The sequence below is a fragment of the Drosophila biarmipes genome, unplaced genomic scaffold (genome assembly GCF_025231255.1).
Source record: "Drosophila biarmipes strain raj3 unplaced genomic scaffold, RU_DBia_V1.1 ptg000013l, whole genome shotgun sequence".
NCBI lineage: Eukaryota > Metazoa > Arthropoda > Insecta > Diptera > Drosophilidae > Drosophila > Drosophila biarmipes.
The window spans coordinates 1,436,271-1,449,849 of record NW_026114532.1 but is presented as its reverse complement, the minus strand read 5'-3'; the positions used below and the strand labels follow the sequence as shown (position 1 = coordinate 1,449,849).

The 13,579-nt window shown below is 47.8% G+C and overlaps 1 protein-coding gene across 7 annotated transcripts in view; it reads left to right on the top strand.

Moving 5' to 3' along the window:
- The first annotated feature begins 4,399 nt into the window (after window positions 1-4,399).
- LOC122818774 (uncharacterized) overlaps window positions 4,400-13,579 on the top strand; it is a 35,201-nt gene continuing 26,021 nt past the window's right edge. For 4 of the 7 annotated variants that reach the window (XM_050890007.1, XM_050890008.1, XM_050890009.1 and 1 more), the window contains exon 1: window positions 4,401-6,191. In XM_050890007.1, coding sequence (XP_050745964.1) covers window positions 5,133-6,191 — 1,059 coding nt within the window. In that variant the 5' untranslated portion in view covers window positions 4,401-5,132. Of the gene's footprint in view, window positions 6,192-13,579 lie in introns of all 7 variants that reach the window. The other 3 variants (XM_050890011.1, XM_050890012.1, XM_050890013.1) reach the window with 3 other exon arrangements.

Here is a 13,579-nt window from a genome sequence, read left to right as displayed (position 1 = left end):
GGAGGTGGCGGCTTCAGAAGGCCACCAGCGACACCGACGGCCGCATCCCAACCGGCACCACCCATGTCGAGTGGGCCAGTGAGGAGCCACCTGCGGAGCAACGAACTCCCCGCAGCCACGAGGAGCAGGTGGCAGCCGCCACGCTGGAGTTTCGGCTGAGCCTGGAGGCGCGGCGGAAGACGGAGGAGGCTCAACTGCGAGAGATGGAGGAGGACCCGGACTGGCAGGCCCGTTTGCGACGGGCCGAGGAGGAGGAGCAGCAGTTGTGGGAGGAACCGGAATGCCCACCTACCCCGAGGTATGTCGACGAACCGTGGGTGCCGCCCCAGGAGGTGGCCGTCGTTCGGGCTGCCTCTTCGCCAGGCTGGTTGCCGGAGGTGCCGCTTACGCCGCGGTACGAGGGGTCGCCGACGCGACCACCCCACCGAGGGGCGAGGCGCTCCCTGCCCGGTCGCCATCACCGCCGCAACCGGATACGCCACCTTCACCGGCGAGGCACGGTGGGGAATCTCCCCGGTGGAAACCCGCGCGACCACCCACGCCGAGGTTCGAACGGCCGCCGGCGGTAGGATCGCACCCGCGGCCGGACACGCCGCAATGCCAACCCGGAGACCCGGTGGGACACCACGTCCGAACGGACATCCCGGCGGCGCACGTGACCCATAGCGTGCGGTCGTTCGTTGCCTAAGGTGTGAGGTGGCGGCAACAGACGGTCGTCTGGACATGGCCGGAGGGCCCCGCGGAGAAGACGACGGTGGAGGAGCCCAGGATTTGGGAGGAGACGGGACCTCGGGTGAGCCCGATGTATCCCAGGACCCGTGGACGGCAGGACCTATGGACCCCGCCGACACCGAGTACGCGGCCATCGACTCCAGGGACTGGGCCCACGACACCGGCAGCGACGCGAGACGAGGCGGAAGCGGCGGAGCCTCAGGATGGGGGACCGTGGAAATGGCCGGAACCGACGGGAGGTGGAAGGCCAAGCTTCAAACGGCAACATTCGGCGCCCGTGGAGCCCGCGTCGGCGGCGCGTCCTAAGTTGGCGCGGACGATGTCGGCGCCGGAAGGCCAGCGATGGCTGGGAGTCCCAGAGCAGGAGTGGCCCGCAGCAATCGCGGAGGAACCGGCGGTACGCGAGGCTCGCAACCTGGGCGGCAGGCGCAGCGTGCGGATCAGGAGTGGCGGACGCAAGTATCGCGTGAGGCTGGGGCTCGCGGGCATGAGGGTTTTCATGGAGCAGTAAGAAAAAAAAAAAATATACATCGTGAAAATTAACACGCAAAGCTAATGACCGGAGAGGGCGGGAGCGCGTGAAGAAGGGGGCATACACGGCAGCAACCTGAAAGCGAAGGGGAAGGGTTAGGGCGGAGGCAGAGACCAAAAAAAAAAAACTCCAGCTTACTTACCCGCTGCGAAGCGAATTCTGAGTCCTCTCCGCTCCCGCTCACGAAGAAGTCCGCGTGGAGCCGGGTCAGCCAGCTGAGGGCGAATGAAGGAGGAAAGTGAAGGAAAGTCGCCGAAAGGATAGGAGAGAAATTGGAAAAGGGAAATGGAAACTCACCTTGAGAAGTCGCCAATTTTGCAGACTCACCAGATAACAGGGAAGGGGGCGCCTCGATAGGCGGTCGATTGGCACTGGACGATAGTGCGATCGATGGGCACAAGAAAATGGAAATATCGGTGATGATGAACATCGCGGCTCGCAAGTGGCAACGCCGCACCTGCGATATCGATATCGTGAGCAGGCCCTCTGGGTATCGATAGCTGATTAATATCGGTGCCCAGTGGGAACAGATGGAGGATCGGCGCGGGAGATTCGAAATTGCTATACGGAGGACGACCGGCGCTGTGGAAAGGAAATAAGATGGAAAGCGTCGAGGGAACGTCGAGGGAGCAACGAGGGAGCACCGAGGAAACCGGAACGAGATGCGCCTTGACTCAATGGCTAGGATATACAAGGGAACGCCGGAGAGTGGGAGCGCTGAGTTTTCTCAATCTTTCCCGAAGTAAGGGGGGAATGTGAGAAGTTGAATAACTCCCCACAAATCCCAGCAGCAGATGGCCGGCCGCTCACCAGGTACGCGGCGAATTCGCGTAGTGGCGGCGCGTTGGAGATCGAGGACGGAGAACGTGAGAGTTTGGAGAACGTGAGAGTTTGGAGAGGAAGAGAGTTTGGAGAGAAAGAGAGTTTGGAGAGAAAGAGAGTTTGAAGACAAGGGAATTTGGAGAGCAGGAGAGTTTGGAGAGCAAAAGGGTTCGGAGACCAAGAGAGTTTGGAGACCAACAATGGAGACGGAGAGAGCGGAGACTTGGCGGGCGGAGCGAGAGTGCCGTGTGCAAAAAGGAGTAACGGGACGCCGCCGGACTTTGGACTATGGAAAGAGGGTGCCACATCTCAGCAGCGGTGCGGCACACAAACATGTCGCATGCGTCCCCGGGATCAGCGGGACGGCAGCATCAGGCTGGACGGCGGCGGGAAGCAGTGCGTCAAGGACAAGAGGGTCAAACAGGGACCGTGGACTTTGGACCCGATGTGGAGAGTTTTGGCGTGCCGTGTGCAAAAGGGAAATAACGGTTCCCAGAGGCCCTATATAAACCCGCAGGGCGCTGGCAGCGAGATCAGTCAGTCAAGATCAATCGTTCGGGATCAGTCGTTGAGATCAGTCGGTCAAGAGCAGTCATTGAGAAGAGTCAGTCAAGTGAAGAGCATTCAGTCGAGAGCAGTCAGTCGAGATCAGTCAGTCAAGATCGAGCAGTCAGTCGAGAGCAAGGAGTCGTCGGAAGCAGCGCCGTGGGAGCCTACGAGGAGCAAGATCGTCACGTCGAGACGTTCGGGATTGGGATTACTAGGAATCTCCGAACTGAGACACAGGTGGCTGAGGTCTAAGGAGGCGCCACACGGCCAAGTTCTGTTCTGTCCTGCCGACGAAGTCCTGGCGGTACGCCTGGAGGGTCTACTAGACTGAGATTTGAAATCGAGAGTGGCAAGCCAGAAGGGAGAGAAGTCCCGGAGCGGCGCAACAGAACCCCTAGAGTAGCGAGCCAGAAGGGAGAGAAGTCCCGGAGCGGCGCAACGGAACCCCTAGAGTAGCGGGCCAGAAGGGAGAGAAGTCCCGGAGCGGCGCAACAGAACCCCTAGAGTAGCGAGCCAGAAGGGAGAGAAGTCCCGGAGCGGCGCAACAGAACCCTAAGAGTCACGGGCCAGAAGGGAGAGAAGTCCCGGATCGGCGTATACCCTCGAACACAGCACAGAAGTCAAGACCTACAGCCACCTGTCAGGAGTAGTTCGCAGGACATCGCCACCAGCAAGCAGGACACCACACCGCAACGGCCACGCAAGGAGGATCGAGCCCGCAGAAACGGCACGGACAGTACGCGGAAGGGTGAGGCTAGGGTGGAACGTTCGTTTACACGAGGTACGGAAGCGAAGTGAAAAGCGAGGCAGCTTCCTGGCGTTCTGCCTTGACTGTCCGCACGATCTGAGCGGAAGCCCGTGGGACCATCCGGGACAGAGCAAGGGACAGGCGGTCGGGTATCGAGAGGAGTGATCCTGGAGAGCTCGTCAGTCTGTTCACCCTAGTCTGAGAACGGTGACGCTTCCCTAAGGCCGCACGTCTGACCCAATAGCGAGTCTGAACCGTGGCCGAGCAGTCACCGAGCCAGCGACGTCAGGAGCAATCAGCGGTCGAGGATCTTCGAGGAGCGACAAGACAACCAGCCACGTCAGGAGCAATCAGCGGTCAAGGATCTTCGAGGAGCGACGAGACGACCCACACCGTCGGAGACAGCGAGACGAGCAAGTTATAAAGCCGACTCCAGTTATACCCACAATAAACCCACTCCGAACCCGAGAATTCTGTGCTTTTTCACTGAACTACTGGGCGGTCACGTTTATATAAATTTGGTGGGACGAACACACACAATCTACTGAGCTAGCCGCACAAATACCGTAGCGAGCGGAAACCAAACAAATCAGTTCGTTACAGAATTAATTTAACGGAAATCAATATCATCACAAATTCTTTTGGTAACAAAATCACAGACTCGCCCAGAATAAAATACTTGTACAATAAACTACTAGAATAATTAAATGGTAGCTTTAGCAAAATGACATAATAGGTTCATTCTTTAAATATCTTTTTGGCACACTTGATGAAAATAATAGATTAAAAATTAACAAAAAGATAGATCTAATTGCAGAAAATTCAATTCAACATTATAAATTAAATGATGTTATAAGGTTTGTGAATGAAGGATTATAGCAACTTACTAACTACGAAAATAACCGCAATAGTATTGTTCATGAACAGTTGCAGTCCCTAATAACTTATCATCTTTAGGCGCATAATGCCATCACAATCCTATATATTCAATCTATGTAAAAAAAAACCCTCATATATCTTGATAACATATATCGTTTTTCGCCTCTGGCAATGCTGCTATGACGTTCCTTGGTGAAATTCAACTTAGTATCAAATAGGCTTCGAAACTGTCAAGAATAAAAATTAATACAGTCCACAACAAAATCTTATATATTTCTCACCATATTACTGGTCCGTCGTTCCGGATTCTTGGACAGTTTTTGAAGTGCTTTGATTCTCAGGGTAATTGCTTGCTATGGAACAATTAAAATCATTAGTGAAAAGCCGTGCCAGACTCAAGGCCAATATCACACGTGTCTTAGCATGGGCTGAACAAACGGAAAGTGCAGCACACACAGAGATCGTCACACGCATGGAGCTTCTAAACGAGGTTTGGAAGGAGTTTAACCAGTTCAGCGATTGCATTTCTCTTCACGAGGGAGTGGAGGTTATGTAGATCCAGAGATTGACAACGCGCTCTACGAGACAAAATACCTAAGAACGCTATACTCAAGGAACGAAGCAATGATCTACAACCGGCGACACCTCAAGGCAGTGGGAATGACAGCAATGGGCTACGTTCAAACAATGACGCAATCCTGAACTTGCTGCAGCAAAACCAACAACTATTTGTGCGACTTGCAGTAAGTCAGACCACACCGAACACGCCTGATCATGTTGGTGGTGACGTCACGTCGCCCAATTCTAACTCGGTACTCACGGCGAATTCAACTCTGAGCGAATTGCCGAAAATTCAAATCAAGCGGTTCTATGGAAACTACACAGAGTGGCACAATTCATAGCAAACAGCATTTGTCCAACACCCAGAAGTTCCATCACTTGAAAACACTTCTCGTAGATGAGGTTGCCAACTTAGTGCGACACTTGGCCATCACTGACGCGTCGTACAATACTGCATTGGAACGTCTTAAGGAGAGGTACAATCGTCCTCGGCACATTGTAAACTCATTTTTGGAGCAGTTTATGAGCCTGCCAACAACTACAAAGATCGATGCAACAGTCCTACGGAATGTCTCAGACGGAGCAAACGAAATTGTTCGTGGGTTGAATGCAGTCAATCAAAAGGGACGCGACTGTTGGATCATCTACCAAGCCCTAGAGAAACTCGATGCTGACACACGGCGCAGGTGGATTGAGCGTAGCATGGAGTCAGATTCACCCACCCTGGAGGCGTCCTTCAAATTTCTGGATTCTCGCTGCGAAGAACTGGAGCTGAGCAAGAGGGAGCTTGCGACTGGAAGCAAGACAACAACACATCCTGAAAAGCAAAAAAGGGTCACACAATCGATGGTTGCGGTTAAAAGCAGTGGCTGCACCAAATGTAGTTCTACAGAACATACTCTGTATGGATGTCAGCTGTTTCTGGATATGTCTGGGGTGCAGAGACGATCATTTGTGAAGGAGAAATCACTGTGCTACAATTGCTTTCGACCTGATCATGGGGTCAACAGGTGCAAGTCAACATTCAAATGCAGACAATGCAAAGGTAATCATCATACCCTTCTTCATCTTCAACCAAATCTACAGGTTATTGGGAATCTTGCCCAAATAGAAGAGCAGGACGAGCACAACATTAGCGCGTCTAACAGCAACACAGCGACACTCAGTCATCTTGTCCAAGGGGAGGACACACAAAAGGTTGTATGTGCGCAAGGCACTGCAATATCAACACATTTAACTGAATTAAAACGGAGCATATTACCAACTGCAATGGTTTATGTCAAAAACGCAAAAGGTGACCTCGTAACATGCTGGCTTCTATTGGACATGGATCAGAGCTGTCCTACGTATCCGAGCGTTGCATCCAAGGTCTCGGACTGACACGATCGGCATCACGCATCTTTTTGACGGGAATCTTTTCCGTAAAAGCAGACTAGGAAATATGTTGAACTTCACCAGTTGTATTCATTTGTTTACTTTTAATCTTTGACTTAATGCAAATTTTGCTTTACAAATTATGAAATATAAAATCTCGGTTAAAAACGCGGCCAGCTTCTCCTTATGTCTTCCTCGGTGTGTCGTGCTGCTAACATTAGCATCAGAAATTTAACATTCGCTGTTAAAACTGCTGTTGTCCACTGCTTCTTAGAGTCACCAGAAAACAGCTGTCCAGCTTCTCCTAATCGACAGAAACACCCGTTCATGCCGCCCCCAATACTGGACCCAGTATTCAAAGCCTTAGACCATGCTTAAACTCTGAAAAGATTGAAGTCTGTTATGGAGTGAATGCGGGTATATTCAAAGGTGCATGGGTTGTGTACTTGGGCTAGACTCTTCAGTAAATCTTGGCAAGGGCAAACGACATATCTTTGACACAGACCTCTTGTAAATACCCGTTGAGGTCTTAATTGTAGCTGCTCGAACGAGCCCATCGGCCCCAGGATGTAAGTCGATGATTCGCCCTAATTTCCAGTCAGAAGGACCAGTTCTATCATCCTTGATGATGATCATGTCGTTACGCTGAAGATTGTCAGTTTCGTGGCGCCACTTTGGGGTGCGCCTGCAGGTGAGATAGCCAATCTGCACTCCATTTTCTCCCAAAGAGGCGAAACATCCTTTGACCATTCAGGAACTCTGTGTTTAATGAAGAATCCTTAAGACTAGGTTCAGGGAGTGACATCATCGAATCCCCGATTAAAAAATGTGCAGGGATGAGAGCTTGCAAAACATCTAAGTCCGACGTTAAGGGGCATAATGGCCGAGAGTTCAAGCACGCTTCTATCTGGACAAGAATGGTAGACAGCTGCTCGTACGTCATCCGAATCCCATTAAACGATCGATAAAGATGGGTTTTAACAGCTTTTACGTTGGATTCCCAGAGTCCTCCAAAGTTTGGACTATGTGGAGGATTGAAATGCCACTGAATGTTTCGACGAGTAAGTTCAGGAACTGTCTCTTCAATTCCTTTATAGAATTCATTGGTCCACAGCTTTAGAGACTTATCATATGAGATAAAGTTGGTTCCACAGTCGCTGTATAGATGTTGACAAAAACCCCTACGTCCGATAAAGCGCTGCAGCGCCCACAGAAAATGCTGTGCCGACATTCCCGTGACTGCTTCCAAATGAATCGCTTTGCTCGCTAAACAAATGAAAACTGCAATGTATGCTTTATAGCAAGTGTGACCTCTGAATCTGGATGACTTTATCTGAATCGCACCAGTGTAATCAACTCCAGTTGCTTCCAACGCCCGTTTGGGCGGATTCACACGGTGCGCTGGTAAATCTCCCATCAGTTGGCTTGATGGTGACGGCCGGTGTTTGAAACACACTGAAACACACTTTCACTCTGTCGCGGAATCCTTTTTACTGCCTGTTTACCGTTGACGATCCAGAAAACTTGATAAATTATAGCTAAAGTTAGTTGCACACCGCCATGTAAGGTGTTGTGATGAGCGTTCCTTATAACCAAAATCGTCAGGTGGTGAGACTTTGGAAGGATTATTGGTGTGCGTTGAGACATGGAGAGCTGCAAAGCATTCTTAAGTCTGCCTTTAACTCTCATGAGCCCCTCATCGTCGAGAAACGGTGATAGCTGGCTGAGTTTGTTGTGTTTGGATAGAAATTTGTTGGATCGTAGTCTTGATAATTCTTCCGAATAGACTTCTTGTTAAACCATCCGCACCAGTGCGAACAAAGCCGTTGATCCAATACAGCACTATCATTGCATCCGACCAGTAGTGTACGGATATGGTGTGATGTGATGCTTGAAGTTGATTGACAATCCAATCGGCTAATTGTGTACACAGCAGGGCTCCGGATAACTCAACTCTCGGAATTGTTAGCGGCTTAACAGGTGTGACTCGACTGCGGGCGGCTAATAAGTTAACCTGCACGGAACCATCCGTACAACTAGCTCGAAGATAAGCGCATGCTGCATACGCCATGGCTTATCCATCACAAAACATGTGTAGTTGCAACGTCGAGACATGCCTTAAATCGAAGCCTAACCACCGAGGGATGTGGATCTCTTCAATGTCGGGGAGCTCTTGAATGAGCTGTCGCCACCGCTCGGCGAGTTGATCTGGCAATGGGTCGTCCCAATCTAATGATGCGGGGGGCTCATCCTTGCGCTCGATACGAAAATTCCAAACTTCCTTTAACAGGATTTTCGCAGCGATGATCACTGGTGCCAGGTATCCCAACGGATCGAATAAGCGTGCTACTGTGGATAGTATAGAATGTTTAGTGAATATCGGATTGAGAGAAAACTTAAGATTAAAACCAAAAACATCTTTGTTTGGATGCCAATACAACCCTAAAGTTTTAATGGAGTCCTTATTGTCTATCTCAAAAATGCTACTGTTAGAGAGATCTGTAGTTGGGATGCTTTCTAAGATATCTGGATGGTTGGATGCCCACTTCTTGAGCTCCATGCCTGCTGATTGCAGAGCTGCGATGACATCATTGCGAATTTTTAGAGCTCCGTCGATGGTCTCGTGTCCGGTTTGAACATCGTCCACATAGATTTCCTTTTTAAGGACATGCTCGGCCAGAGGATAGCGTTCGCGCTCGTCGGACGCAATCTGATGTATGACTCGAATCGCCGTGAAGGGTGCCGAGGCTGTGTCAAACGTTACTGTAGTCAAAAAATATTCCTTGATGAGTCCCTTTTCATCGCGCCAGAAAATTCGCTGATACTGTGCATCTTCTTCATGCATATCTATGCAGCGATACATTTTCTTTATATCGGCCACGAAGACATACCGATGGAAACGCCAGTTGAGTATAACTCCCCCAAGATCGTTTTGTAGGGCGGGACCCGTGCATAAAATATCATTCAAAGACCTCCCGTCAGACGTTTTGCACGAAGCGTCGTATAAGACGCGCATCTTTGTAGTTAAACTGTTGTCTTTAATCACAGCATGATGTGGAACGGTGCACGCAGAGATTGAGAGTTGCCTTTGAGCGTTGATCCTAGTGTGTTCTTCCTCACTACCTTTTACCTCTTTGATCTGCTTGAGATCAAAGTACTCTTGAATAGTGCTGACATACTGTTGACTGAAATCTGGCCGATGATTAATTTTCCTTTCCAGGGCGTGAAAACGGTTTAATGCGATTTGCCTTGACCGGCATATCACCTGTGTGGGGTCAAACAACGTTTTTAAAGGCAAACGAACCAGATATTTCCCATTCGGCTGACGGGTATGAGTTTGTTGAAAATGGTCTTCACACCATCTTTCCTCTGCGTTGAGTTGTCTTGTTGTGGAGACCTGATCCAATTCCAAAAACCTCTGTACCATGTTCTTTAGGTTTGCCAAATTACAACGGATGGAGATTGATGTCGTCTGGGCTGCTTCAGCTGGTCCAAAAACTATCCAGCCCAGGTGTGTGTTTTGTGCAATTGGTTCTGCCACCGTCCCCTTGCGTATGTTCGGAAGCATTAATTGCGGGATAATGTCGACACCGATAAGTAGGTCAATGCGACCCGACTTGATGAAATTAGGATCTGCAAAGGATAACCCTTGGAGATGTTAACAGGACTTAATGTTTACATTTTGTTTTGGTAAATGACCTGTTAGTGACCGAAGGATGAAGGCTGAGGATACGTAGGCGTTAAAATCCGATCCTGAACATGAGATTATGGTGAAGTCGGTGCTGTGCCTGCACTGATTATGCGACGTATTACCAATTCCCGTGATCTCAGCTCGAACAGGATGCCGTTTGAGTCTAAGCGCTTGAACGATGTTTTCCGTGATGAGGGTGCCTTCCGAGCCATGGTCGATGAGAGCTCGAACTAAAGCTGACTGTCCAGTGGAGTTATTTACGATCCGAACCAGTGCAGTAGCAAGAAGGGTCGTTGAGTTCAGATGGGAGGCAACTGCGCTGAAGAGTTGCGTTGATGGTGCATTTTGTACCGCGTCTGCGCTCCGACCAGAGTCTGAAGTATGCTGTCGGGATACTCCAGGAGTCAATGAAGGACTTTGTTGAGCATTCGGGAAATGTAACAAAGTGTGGTTCCGTTGACCACATTGCGAGCTGCTACATTGACTGAGAGAATGGGAAGCACTAAGGCAATTGATGCATGCCTTCGAGCGGTCGACTATAACCTTTCGCGCGAAACAATCCTTGGCAAGGAAGTCCGGGCACCGTCTTAGAACGTGATTCTGTTGGCAGAGCGAGCACCTGATGGATCCAGACTCAAGAGTACTGTGAAAGCTGTGTCCCCTAACAGTGGAGTTTCCCGATGGTCTGGTTGTCTGGCGATGGTTGGTCGATTGTATAGATGATCTAACTGGAACGGCTGGTTTCCTACTCTCAATTAGGTCGATGCTGACCAATCGATTGTGCAGAAACACCTCCAGCTTTGTGAAGGTGGGGATTTCCACGTTGTTGCCCAGGGAATGTTCCCAGGCCTGTGTTGTGCTGATAAGCAGCTTTGTGAGTAAGTGATGTACTAACCAATGATCACAGGAATCAATGTCAATGTGTAGTCGTCGGAATTCACTAATACATACATTTGCCAAGTTTAACAAATTCCTAAGGTCCACCGCGATCTCCTTGGACAGTGGCTCGATTCCGTACAGTGCATTCATATTGTACATGAACTGCATTCGAGGGTTGTTGTATCGTTTTACCACAAGGTTCCATGCCACTGCATAGTTGGTTTCTGTTAATGCCATATGGTTTATATCCTGGTCTCGTCCGGTAGTGCTCGTGCGGTAGTGCTTGCTTCAAGAAATGAAATTTTTGAATGTTTGAAAGAGATTGATTTTCATGTATTAGCTGCGTAAAGCTGTCATAAAAAGATGGCCAATCTGCAAAATTTCCTGAAAAGTGGGGTACGGGCAATTTGGGCAGCTGAATTGTGGAAACAGGACTGGGCACAAGGGTGTTGTTTAGGGATTGATCACCTGATACCTTTATTGGGACCGGAAACTTGGTTTTGTATTCATCGGCGAAAGAACAATAAATGTGGCTGTATGCTTGCTCAAAATTGTCTTCAACAGCATCCGCAAAATATGGATACGATCGTGGACATTGCTGTAAAATGAGCGATTTATGATTTGCGTAAAATTGTTTCGAAAGCTCGTTGAGCTTGTTGAGGCGAAACTCATAGTATGATTTAGTTTTCTTTATTTGACCGTCCTTTTTAGCATTTTTAATTAGTTGGGTCAACCTGGAAGATAAGTCTATCTGCATTGCGTACATGTCTGCAAAAGGCTCGACCACAGCCAAAGGTGCCGAGCTCTGTTGTGCCAAATCACTACCATTACTTTCATTTTTACCCATTTTAATGTTTTCCTATTGCACTCTGCTTTGAATAACCACGCACAAATACTCTCACAAACACACTCACCTTTTTCAGTCGTTCCGCTCGTGTTGCGATCAAGCTTTGAAGGGGACGGCAAACTTCACGAGACTAGTGTGTCGCATGAGATGGCAATAGGCATGGGTTGAATCCGCTATTCTCCTCGACTTCATGATTCCTCCGTTATTCGAGGCTCCGTTATGGGATGTACGTGGCAAAGGTTGCGTAACTTTGCTGGTTTAAATTAATAGTAGATTTGCACATAAGTAAGCACAAAGATTGAAGTATGTTTACAAATATTGTAAGCCGATGAAGTTATGAGTGTATGTTCCCCTCATGGGCCACCAAAATATTGTGACGGTTCGCACCCGATCGCATTCTCAGCGTACATCGTTAAAATGTTCCGCCAAATATGGGTCAACGAAAGGCACAGAAATTACCAGAAAATCGTTTGGAGAGAAGATCCATCCGATCCGATCAAGCATTTCCAACTGTGCACTGTAACTTACGGAACATCATGTGCACCATTCCTGGCGGTACGAGTTCTGGATATCGGGATAAATACCCTACCGCTTCAAAAATCCTACTGGAGGATTTTTATGTCGATGACGTTCTTACTGGGTCAAACAGTGAGGATGAGCTACTTGATAACCGAAACGAATTGATTCAGCTGATGTCGTGCGCAAATCTTGAACTCGTGAAATGGGTATCCAATAGCCCTTTCATACACACAAATGATGCCGACGCACAATTGTCCGACGTCTCGAGGATATTTGATCCTCTCGGACTCTTAGCACCCGTTGTCATCCAGTTCAAGATTATTTTCCAAAAACTTTGGCTCTTGAACTTGGATTGGGATGATCCACTCCCAACTAAACTAGCGGACACCTGGCTGAAGTGGAGGAAAGATCTACACACTCTACAAAAGTTCGAACTACAACGCTTCGTTGCTAACGACGCAGACAACATCGAGCTCCACTGATTTTCGGATGCTTCAACCAAAGCGTATGCTGCTGTGGTCTACAGCAGAGTAACTAACGACAATGACTCCATCTCGGTGTCCCTGGTGGCTGCGAAACAGTGCTATCGAAAAGAAGTTACTCACCATAGTTTGGGCCACTTAAACTTTTCGACATTATTTACTAGGACGACATTTTCTCATTGCTAGTGACCATCAACCTCTTAGATGGCTGCATATGGAGAGCTTTATTAAACGAATATTAATTTAAAATCGACTATATTAAAGGGAAGGAAAATTCAGTTGCTGATGCATTATCAAGAATTAAAATTTAAGAAAATCATCATAGTGAAGTTACTCAACATAGTGCAGACGAAGACTATAGCAATCTTATTCATTTAACAGAAAAACCAATAAATTATTTCAAGAAACAAATAATTTTCATTAAATCTGATAAAAATAAAGTAGAGAATTCAATAATATTTTGTAACTCCATTACCACAATTCAATATAATGAAATGACATTCGAAAAGGGCAAACAGACATTACTTGATTATTTTATTCATAATAATTAATAATTCATTATTCGTAATAATTAATTAATTAAAAAATAATAATTTATATTGAGAGCGATGTAGATTTTGAACTTATTCAAAGAGCACACAGAGAAATTATTAATACCACCTACACTAAAGTAATTCGCAGTCTCTACCTTTTAAAGAATGTTTGTTCATATGCCTAATTTAAAGAAAATATACTTCAACCACATGAAAAAATCTTACATCCTGGTATACAGAAAATGAAAAAATTATTTAATGAAAATGACTTCTTTCCCAGTAGCCCGTTATTAATTGAGAACATAATAAATAATGCAACATATGCAATCTGGCTAAAACAGAACACAGAAACACAAAAATCTCTTTTAAAATCACACCCAACCCTGAACATTGTAGAGACAAATTTGTAGTAGATATTTTTTCATCTGGAG